The sequence below is a fragment of the Lactuca serriola genome, chromosome 3 (assembly GCF_051521515.1).
Source record: "Lactuca serriola cultivar US96UC23 chromosome 3, Lser_US96UC23_V15, whole genome shotgun sequence".
Taxonomy (NCBI): Eukaryota; Viridiplantae; Streptophyta; class Magnoliopsida; order Asterales; family Asteraceae; genus Lactuca; species Lactuca serriola.
Genome location: NC_136410.1, coordinates 125,670,238 through 125,681,467, shown reverse-complemented (window position 1 = coordinate 125,681,467; position 11,230 = coordinate 125,670,238). Strand labels below are relative to the sequence as shown.

The 11,230-nt window shown below is 39.2% G+C and overlaps 1 protein-coding gene across 1 annotated transcript; it reads left to right on the top strand.

Annotated features, from left to right (window-relative positions):
• Positions 1–366: 366 nt before the first annotated feature.
• Positions 367–951, top strand: LOC145095689 (uncharacterized). Its single transcript, XM_079033528.1, has one exon. The coding sequence runs from the start codon at positions 367–369 to the stop codon at positions 949–951; it is 585 nt and encodes a 194-aa protein (XP_078889654.1).
• Positions 952–11,230: the final 10,279 nt, after the last annotated feature.

The following is an 11,230-nucleotide window of genomic DNA, read 5'->3' as shown; positions in this document are numbered from 1 at the left end:
GTTGTAATGTGTCCAGCACTTGTAACCCCTGAATATAAAAAGATTGAGCCATATATATGGGGTTTAGCATCGCAAATTAAAGGCATGGTGATCGCATCAAAGCCTACGACTTATGACAGCACCAAGAGGATAGCTCATCAGCTAACTGTCACAGTATTCCAAGGAACAGAAATGGTCTCAAAGGCTGAGTCTCCCAAATCTAGAACAAACAAGCGCAAGTTTAATAGGAAGAATCCCAAACAATCATCTGAGAAAAGATAAGAAGTGGCAACCAATTATGCAGCCACAACAGCAGTACCTACACAACCAAAATCTTCATGGTGCAATCAGTGCAACCGTCATCATCCAGGTGACTGTTTTGTCTACATGAAGTGCAAGAAAAAAGGGCATATTGCTAGTTATTGTAGAAGCACAACACCTGCAACAGTCGATCAACAAACCAATAATGCGACAGGCCGTGGCGAAGGAAGAAAATCCTACGAATGTGGGGAGGTTGGACATATCAAGAAAGAATGTCCAAAGTTAAGGAGTCAAGGAGGCATAGGACGTGGCAGAGCGTTTGTGATCGGAAGCAGAGAGGCTATCCAGGACCCATCGGTAGTATCTGGTACGTTTCTTATAGATAATTTATATACTACTATACTCTTCGAATTTGGGGCAGATCGAAGTTTTATAACTCCAACATTTAGAAAATTGTTAAGTCATAAGTCTAGCAGATTCAAAGAAATCTATGAAGTAGAAATCGCTAACGGACAATCTGAGAAAACACATGAAATCCTAGAAAAATGTATGTTAACTCTTAATAACTACCTTTTTCACGTCAACCTCATGTCGATGCCTATCGGTAGTTTTGATGTCATAATTGGCATGGATTGGTTATCTTCCCACCGCGCCGAAATTTTATTTCATGAGAAATCCATACGACTACCCTTCCAAACGGCGAAGCCCTGATTATCTATGGTGATAAATCTGGGAAGAACCTCAAAGTCATCTCTTGTACTAAGACCCAGAAATATCTACATAAGAAATGTAGCGCATTCTTAGCCCACATTGTAGATAGGAAGAGAAAGACAAAAGAAATCAAGGACATAACTCAAGTATGTGATTTCCCTGACGTGTTTCCTGAAGATCTACCTGGAATACCTCCCGTCCGACAAGTTGAGTTTCGAATCGACTTAATTCCAGGAGCAGTACGAGTAGTGAAATCTCCTTATCGGTTGGCTCCATCTGAAATGCAAGAATTATCTAGCCAACTACAAGAACTTCTTGACAAAGGCTTTATCCGACCAAGTTTTTCACCTTGGGGAGCACCAATATTGTTTGTCAAGAAGAAGGACGGATCCTTTCGAATGTGTATTGATTATCAGCAGCTGAACAAGCTAACGATCAAGAATCGTTATCCGCTTCCAAGAATTGATGATCTATTCGATCAACTGCAAGGATCTAGCTACTACTCAAAGATAGATCTTAGATCAGGATACCATCAAATCAGGGTACAAGAAGACGACATTCCAAAAAAAACATTTAGAACTCGTTATGGTCATTATGCCCCAGCAGTGTTTATGGATCTCATGAATCGCGTTTGCAAACCATACTTGGATAAATTTGTGATCGTATTTATCGATGATATATTGATATATTCACGAACCAAGGAAGAACATGGTCAACACTTGCAAATAATCTTGGAGCTACTAAGAAAAGAAAATTTGTACGCTAAATTCTCCAAATGCGAGTTTTGGATTAGAGAAGTACAATTTTTAGGTCATGTAGTTAGCAATGAAGGAATTCATGTTGACCCATCCAAAGTCGAGGCAATTAGGAATTGGAACGCACCAAAGACACCAACACAAGTGCGTCAATTCCTAGGACTTGCTGGCTATTACCGCAGATTCATAGAGAAATTCTCTAAAATAGCCAAGCCGCTTACAACACTAACCCAGAAGGATACGAAGTTCAACTACAAAGACAAGCAAGAAGCTGCTTTTCAGAAAATGGAGCAAATGTTGTGTAGTGCACCAATGTTGTTTTTGCACTAAAAATTTGGAGACATTACTTATACAGTACTAAGTGTGTTATTTTTACCGACAACAAGAGTCGCCAACACATATTCGACCAAAAAGATCTTAATATGAGACAAAGAAGATGGGTTGAATTGTTGAATGATTACGAATGTGAGATTTGTTATCATCCCGGAAAGGCAAACGTGGTAGCAGATGCCTTGAGCCGGAAAGAATATATTAAACCCCAACGGGTACGAGCATTAACTATAACTATCCATTCTAACTTTACCACACAAATTAGAGAAGCTCAACTTGAGTCTCTAAAAGAAGAAAACATCAAGAACGAAGCTTTGCGAGGAATGGAAAAGCAACTTATACAAAAAGATGACGAAACACGACACTTTATGAACCGAATTTGGATGCCTAAGTTCGATGGAGTCAGGGGATTGGTCTTAGAAGAAGCCCACAAGTCTAGATATTTCGTGCATCCAGGCTCTGACAAAATGTACTTGGATTTAAAAGTACACTATTGGTGGCCAAACATGAAGGCAGAAATTGCTACTTATGTGTGCAAATGTTTGAGTTGTTCTAGAGTAAAGGCAGAACATCAAAAGCCTTCAGGTTTACATCAACAACCGGAAATACCTGAATGGAAATGGGAGAAGATATCAATGGACTTTATTACTAAGTTACCTAAAACTCCTAGTGGGTCCGACGCTATTTGGGTAATAATCAATAGATTGACTAAGTCCGCCCATTTCTTACCAATTAAGGAGAACGACAAGATGGAGAAGCTGACTAGAGTTTATTTTAAGGAAATTGTCAGATTGCATGGAGTTCCAAATTCTATTATTTCTGACCGAGATAGTAGATTCACTTCACAATTTTGGCAGTCTATAAAAAATCCTTAGGAACACGTCTAGACATGAGTACAGCTTACCATCCACAGACTGATGGTCAGAGTGAGAGGACCATTCAGACTTTAGAAGATATGCTCCGAGCCTGTGTAATAGAATTTGGAAATGCATGGGATACTTATTTATCGTTAATTGAGTTTTCATACAGCAATAGTCATCACACAAGCATCAAGGTAGCACTGTTTGAGGCTCTTTATGGATGAAAACGTCGTTCCCTAGTATGTTGGGTAGAAGTTGGAGATACACAGATGGCTAGGGAATGTACAGGCGATACCTTACGTACTGGACCAGAAATAATCCACGAGATAACTGAAAAGATCATGCAAATTAACAATCGATTAAAGGTTACGCGTGATCGTCAAAAGAGCTATGCTGACATAAGAAGTAAGCCTTTAGAATTCCAAGTTGGAGATAAAGTAATGTGGAAGGTCTCTCCTTGGAAAGGTGTAATTCGATTCGGGAAACGAGGCAAACTAAACCCTCGGTATATAGGACCTTTTGAAATTCTGGCAAGAATTGGTTCTGTCGCATACCAACTCAAGTTGCCTCAAGAACTAAGTAATGTGCACGATGTTTTTCACATATCAAACCTCAAAAGATGTCTATCCGATGACACTCTTGTTATACCTCTCGAAGAGATACAAGTCAATACGAAACTCAATTTTGTAGAAGAACCTGTTGAGATCATGGATCGAGAAGTCAAACGACTAAAGCAAAGTCGTATTCCCATAGTGAAAGTTCGATGGAACTCTTTATGAGGACTTGAATTTACTTGGGAACATGAATATCAGATGAAAGAAAAATACCCTAAATTATTTAGCAAAACCCTATCCATAAGATAAATTTCGGGACAAAATTATTCTAACGGGGGGAGAATGTAACACTAGTCAAAATAGGTCAATAGACAATCACATGTGATTATGCCAATTGTGTAATGTGATTTTGTTAAACTAGTAATGTGATAAGAGTGTTATGTAGTTCATGATAAATTCTAATACAAATATTAACTTTCTTTATGATACAACTCCAAGTATACGTCCATACGATTCCAAAAACACTAAGAATGTCTGAATCTGACTTCGCATAAAAGAAGTTATGAGAAACCGAACACTATAAATCTCTATAGTAATATGAATTTAAAATACAATTAGAATTAGCTTTTAAAATCTAAAAGAGATTTGTAGTACTTGTAAATACCTACGCGTGCATATAAAGAACGTCAAAAATGGAGTTCGTATGTGAAAGTTACGACCTTCCGAAGATTCAACTGTCAGAAACCCTAATTTGACTGAGCTCACGACGTGAGCACAGGACTCACGACGTAAGAAGTCATTTATCCATATCTCAGAATCTAGAAGGTGTTTGACGAGGTTGCGAGGGGATAAGATCCAAACTCATGATGTGAGCAAGGATATCTCACGACGTGAGGAGTCACATAGCCACCTTCCGAAGCTAGGGACGCAAATGGAAAGTCTACGGGATGAGTATACAGGACTCACGACGTGAGCCTTATAAAACTCACGACATGAGGTTCTAAAATTCTTACTATAAATATCAGGTCCGACTTCAGCCATTCTTACACCTAAACTTCTTCCCTTTCTCTCATTTGCTGAGGCCCTCTTGCATCCCGAGCCCCGACAACCTTGTACGCTGACCATTTCTGCTTAGATTACATAAAATCACACTACCAGGGTGAGTTTCACGGCCCCACTTTCTAATATTTTCGGGGGAAAACGCATGCTAAATATCGTATATACATTACTGTTATGTCTATATGATAGTATATTAGTATCAACATAGATAGTTATAATAACCGGGATTTAGTTGTTCTAAATATAATATTTTGAATATATACAACTATTATCAATCTGTCGGCATGTTATTTTACTAATGTAGATCTTAAGTTATGCTTAGGATTCTATATATATATATATATATATATATATATATATATATATATATATATATATATATATATGTTGTGTGCAATATAGTTCCAATGTTATATTCAAAAGTTCTATATGTTAAGTTATAAAGTATGTTGCTATTATTGGTTTTATGTCACGATAAAACTGGAGATGTTATATGTTGTATTGTTAGTTTTATGTTAATATAAAACTTAGTATTGTTATTGATAGTTTTATGTCAAGATAAAACTAGGAACATTATATGTTGTTATTATTGGTTTTAGGTCAAAAATAAAACCTGTTTTTACTTCAAGATATAGATGTTATACTGCCTAAATAGTATGAAGTTAGGAGTAATGTTTAAAAGCATAGTCTAGTAACTTATGGTTTTAGACATGAAAATGCTTTTGTTGTTACAACTATAGGAAGCCGTCAAAGTCTACATGAGTAATTGTATTCATCAACTAAGATTGGTGATCTTAGCAGAAATCCTTTGAACTATAACCGTTAATCCCGTATGAGCGAGGAAGTCATGTATAAATAGTATACGGGTTGACCACCCCACTTGTGACTGTTAGCTACAGTCAACCAAAAGAAAGTGATGAACTATCCTTTTATTTGTTATTGTTCCGGCGTTGATGAAGCGTACAATGTTGTTTCTCATGGTAAATCATAAGTGTGTTTGTTTCTCATGGTAAATCATGAGTATATTCTATCAGATGTATTATGTCATAGCAGTGGTTACAGGCTCATGGTAGCAAATTGTTAGAAACATTATACTTTGTCGTATACAAGTATTAATGTTAAATATAAGTTTCCCTTTACTTATACCTTAGAATTAAGGAATGTTTAGGTATAACTCTTAATTGATAAGTAAACTATTATACCTAATATACATACTAAATGTTGGAGAGTCAAAATGATACTTTTAAAATTATTCTTTTGAACGTAGAATATGTATTACTTTATGGAGTGAGAACCTGTGGACTTACCAACTCTATGTTGACATATTTTAAAATGCATGTGTTTTCAGGAACTTGAAAAGCTGGTATGTATTCGAACAGGAGAAGTTTTACTATTATCTTTCTGTTCATTAAAAGTATACCATAGTCGGATATTATGTAATAGATACTAGGAAAACAATAATGTAACTTTCAATCATCAATAAAGGTATGTATTTTCTTTAGTAGTGTTCAATGTATGTTATATAACTGTGATACGAAGAATGACGTTACACTACCCGGTGTTTCCGCCGATGGCTGGGGTGTGACACGTATCGCGACAGCTAAAGCCGCATGAGACGAGGTACCATACTCACGATCTAGAGCTAGTGGCGGTGATATTCGCCATCAAGATTTGGAGACATTATCGATGGGGTCCGTTGTACCATCTACATGGACCACAAGAGCCTGAGATACATCATGGATCACCGGAACCTGAACGTGAGATAGCGCCGGTGGTTGGATGTAGTCAACGACTACGACTTTGAGATCCTTTACCACTCAGGTAAAGCCAACGTGGTGTCGAACGCCTTGAGCTGCAAATCAACTGGGTCTTCCACACCAGTGTCATGTATGAGGATATCAGTGGACTCTCCGCTCGTGTGTTTGATTAGAGATGCTCAGGCTGAGGGCATGCGACCTGAGAACTGGGAACTAGAGAGGATCAGGGGCAAGAACACCCGATTTGTGCAGGATAGTCGGGGATTATTGATGCGATGCGATCAGGTTTGGGTTCCGATGTCTGGTGGGGTCAGACAGACGGTGATGGAGGAGGCTCATAAGTCCCACTTCTATATTCACCTGGGAGCCACTAAGATGTACCGGGATTTGAGCTTAAGCTATTGGTGGTCGTGCATGAAGCGAGAAATCGCTTGGTACATTGAGAGGTGCCTGACCTGCCGGATAGTCAAGGCCGAGCATCAGAGGCCGAATGGAAAGCTACAGCCTCTAGAGATTCCCATGTGGAAATGGGAACAGATCACGATGGACTTCATTACCAAGTTGCCGAGGACAGCGAAGGGATTTGATGCTATATGGGTCATAGTGGATCGACTGACCAAGAGTGTCCATTTCCTGGCCATACCGGAAAGCTCGTCAGCCGAGAAGTTGGCCGACATGTACGTACGCAAGATCGTTTCTCGCCACGGACCGGTCTCTATTGTGTCCGATCGGGATGTTAGATTCACCTCTTGTTTCTGGCAGAAGTTCCACGAGGAGCTGGGCACTCGGTTGCATTTTAGCATAGTATATCATCCGCGGACCGATGGCCAGAGTGAGCGGACTATACAGACCCTTGAGGACTTGTTAAGGTCTTGTGTCATCGATTTTGGTGGGAGCTGGGTTTCCCACCTACCCCTTGTAGTGTTCTCCTACAACAAAACCTATCATTCCAGTATTGGTGTCCCACCTTTTGAGCTGTTGTACGGGCGAAGATGTCGCACCCCGGTCTGTTGGGGTGAGGTGGGCCACAGGGTGATAGGTCGGACCGAGGTGGTCTTACAGACTACGAAGATGATTTAGCAGATTAGACAACGGTTGTAGACCGCACAGAGTAGACAGAAGAGCTACGCCGTCCGGCGCCGATCAGAGTTAGAATTCCAGGTCGGTGATATGGTACTCCTGAAGGTCTCGCCCTAGAAGGGTGTGATCTGCTTCAGGAAGAGGGGAAATTGGGCTTCCGATACATTAGACGGTTCAGGATCATTGCCAGGTTTTGCAAGGTGGCATATAGACTAGATCTTCCTGAGGAGCTCAGTCAGATGCACATCACATTTCACATTTCGCAATTGCGAAAGTGCATTCTGGATGAGTAGGCGGTGGTATCATTGGATGACATTCAGGTTGATGAGCGCCTGAATTATGTGGAGATGCTCGTGGCCATTCTGGAGAGGAAAGTGAAGATTCTGCGGAACAAGGAGATACCTTTGGTAAAGTTACAATGGGAGCACTGTAAAGGGTCTGAGTGGACATGGGTGTCGGAGGCTGAGATACGGGAGCACTATCCAGAGATGTTCACTATAGCGGACTTTGAGGACGAAGTCTAGTTCAAGTGGGGAGAATTGTAACGCCCCAACTCTTAGGTATTAATTTTCATCTTTATTGTTTCATATTGAAAAGTCTACTCGACGAGTTGGAGGCCCTGACCCGACGAGTTGGAGCTGGAGCTGGAGGATGAAACCCTAATTTCCAAGGTTTTGCACCCTATTTAAAGTGTCATTAGCCTCTCTTAGTCTCCCTTACAGCCACTTGTGAGTCCAAAAACCCTAAATTACGGTCTTCTCTCCATACTTGTGTGTTTTAAGCTTGGAAGGTGGATCTTGGTGAGAGGAGCTTGAAGATCAAGAAGTTTGAGGCAAGGAACATGTGTGGATCTGAAGTCTTCCCCAGTTTAGCATCATTTGAAGATATCAAGTCGTTACCTTGAACTTCTTCTAGCTAGATCCTTCTATATTTGAGTTTTAGGGCCATTTTGGTATGTTGTTACTTCATTTCGAGTGATGAACCAAGATTTCGAGTTGCAACTTCAGATTTAGGCTCATCTTGGTCCTTACAATCATAAAGTATCAGTCTTTAGCATGTTAGTGTATTTCCCTTTCCTAGAATCTCTTCTTTAGCTTGATTTAAGTCATTATCATCTTGGATGTATGTAAAGTTTGCAACTTTACGTAAGAAGTATGCCTTAGGAGATTAGATCTACATTATGGAGCTTTGGAATGGCTTAAAAGCATCTGAATGGAGAAAGGACTGAAGGGACTCGGAGAGTTGCATGGTCAACTCAGTGAGTCCGATGAAGATCGCTTCAGCACGATAGTTATGAGGTGAGTTATCCTCACTATATTAAATGGGTCTAAGGCACCAATGTCGACCTTTTTCGGATTTGTATCCGAGTTTACTTCATGTTATGCTTTATGGTATATATATATATATATATATATATATATATATATATATATCCTGGTTATAGGATCCTTGCTATGATCACTGATCTATTATATCTGCATGTTTACTTGTTTATATGTATGTGCACATGTTTGTTGGTTTGGGGAAAGGGTTGAGGCAGGTCCTGCTGTGTGCAATAGGCCAAGACACCCTGCGCGGACTGGGTAGACTACATGCCCGGGTTGGGCAAATGTAGTCAGGCCGAAGGCCCAACGAGCGGTTCGGATACGCTGAAGGCCTCGAGAAGGGCAGTCCAAACGTGTCGAGGGTTCAGAGAGCGGTCCAGATAAACTAAGGACCGGGAGTCGGTCCAGTAAGATTGATGGCTCATTATGCATGTTGTTTGCTTATATGTTTACATGACATGGCTATATCTATATGGCGTTGGTATTTTGGGGGTAACTCATTAAGCCTTCGAGCTTACATTTATCGATTATTGTTTCAGGTACTTCTGATGATCGCGGGAAGGCGAAGGCGTGATCATACAACTCCTCATATTTCATGTTTTTATGATTTGATTCTGGGATACTCTGGCATTATACTATATTGGAAACATGTTTTGTAATAATCTTGGTTTTGAAAATGTTTTAAAAAGTTTAAATTAGGCATGATTTTTATGGATGTTACATCAATCTTATTTATAAATTCATAAAAATGACTATGAATATAAATATAAGTTACACCTAAAACATAATAAGTCTAGCTTAACTTACAGAGATTCCTAAAAAATCTTCGAAAATTTCGCTGGCAGAATTCAGATCCGAAAGCTTCGATTTGTTGGAGTCTACAACAATTCAGAGTTAAACTAAATGCTTCAAAAAAAATCTAGGGAAATTTGAGGTAAAACCTCAGAGAATTACAAAGATATTTTTTTGAAGGTGTGAGCATTGAATGTAGGCTTGGCCTTCTATTCATATCCAAAATTTTCTAGGCATGCCATGCGTATCCAAGGGAAGCGCCACAAATTCTTGCTACATTGTTCCCGCAATTTGCTTCCACGTGTCGAAAATCGGGCGAGCTGCGTCCCACCTTCTAGAAACAGTGTGCGCGGGAAATTTATCAAATTTTCTAAAAATCATATAGTTCTCATAAGAGCTCTGTTTTTGACGTTTTTTATATCCACACGTAACTATCGACGAATACTACAACTTTCATTTACACTCTGTCGGCTAATTCTCAATTTAATTTTAAAGTGATATTTTTAATAAGATTAGACTGTTAAATTCCATATAAAAATCATAACTCCTTCATACGAGTTCCGTTCTCGACTTTCTTTATATCGATGGAATCATGTTTACGAGATCATCAACTCTCGTTTACATTTTTTGGCTAACACTGTAACACCATATTTTCGCGTTACAATATAAACGGCTAGTTAATTAAGGATTTTGGATAGAAGGTTATTTAGGATAAATAATCTTGATGAAAGTCTTCGTAATCAGAAAAATGAACTCGTGCATATGAAGAACGCCTAAATCTGACTTCGTAGGAGGAAGTTATGATTTAGAAGTTTCAGCATACCAATGTACGACACAGAAACCGAAATGGAACTCAGCCGATTGTTAGCCGAAACAATCTAAATGAGAGTTAAAGATCTCATAGATACAATTTCGTCAATATAAATATAGTTGAGAATGAAATTCATATGGACAAGTTATGATTTTTATACGAACTTTAACATTCTAAGTCAGTTAAAAGTATAACTTTAAAAATAAAGTGATAATTAGCTGGCCGATTCTAATTGAAAGTTATAGATCTCATCCATAGCTACGCATGGATATAAAGAACATAAAAAACAGAGCTCGTATAAAGAAGATATGAATTTTTGAAGAAACTGAAAATTCGTGCGTGTTTGGGCATGCGTCGACAAGGGGCGTTGCGTGCACAGACACTCCACCTAAAAACCGCCACGTGTCACCCTCTGAATGAAGCCATGGCATCATCCCTGACAAGATGCACGACACACATCCATAGTGCGCAACGCGCCTCTCGACTATAAAATAGACATCTTTGTTTTCTTCCATTTCTCACATCATCTTCACTCCAAACTCTCACATCTCTCTCCAAGATCCGACTTTTGGGGTATTTTCGGGAGTTTGAGGAACTCCATTTTATTAAAGCTCTTAGGCAGAGGGTCAGGTAAATAAAAGTGCTCGGTATCGAAGCCCTGCCTGCGATTTGGCCGATTTTCGCTAGGATCCCTATTAATACTTGTTAGATGCGTTACATGCCACTTGTATTGCTAGTAGGATTACCAGATATCTTTTAATCATCTAAGTAACTGTCCAGGTGAGTTACTTTACTATACAGTGTACTACAATACATATCCGTGGGCGTTACAATCTAGTAGAGTAGAGTTAATATCATAGTCTCTAGGTGCTTAATGTTAGTGTACTCAAAGTTAGCAGAGTAGAAATAATAGCCACTATGTGCCTGTGGTAATAGAACCTAAAAGTGTAGTCTCT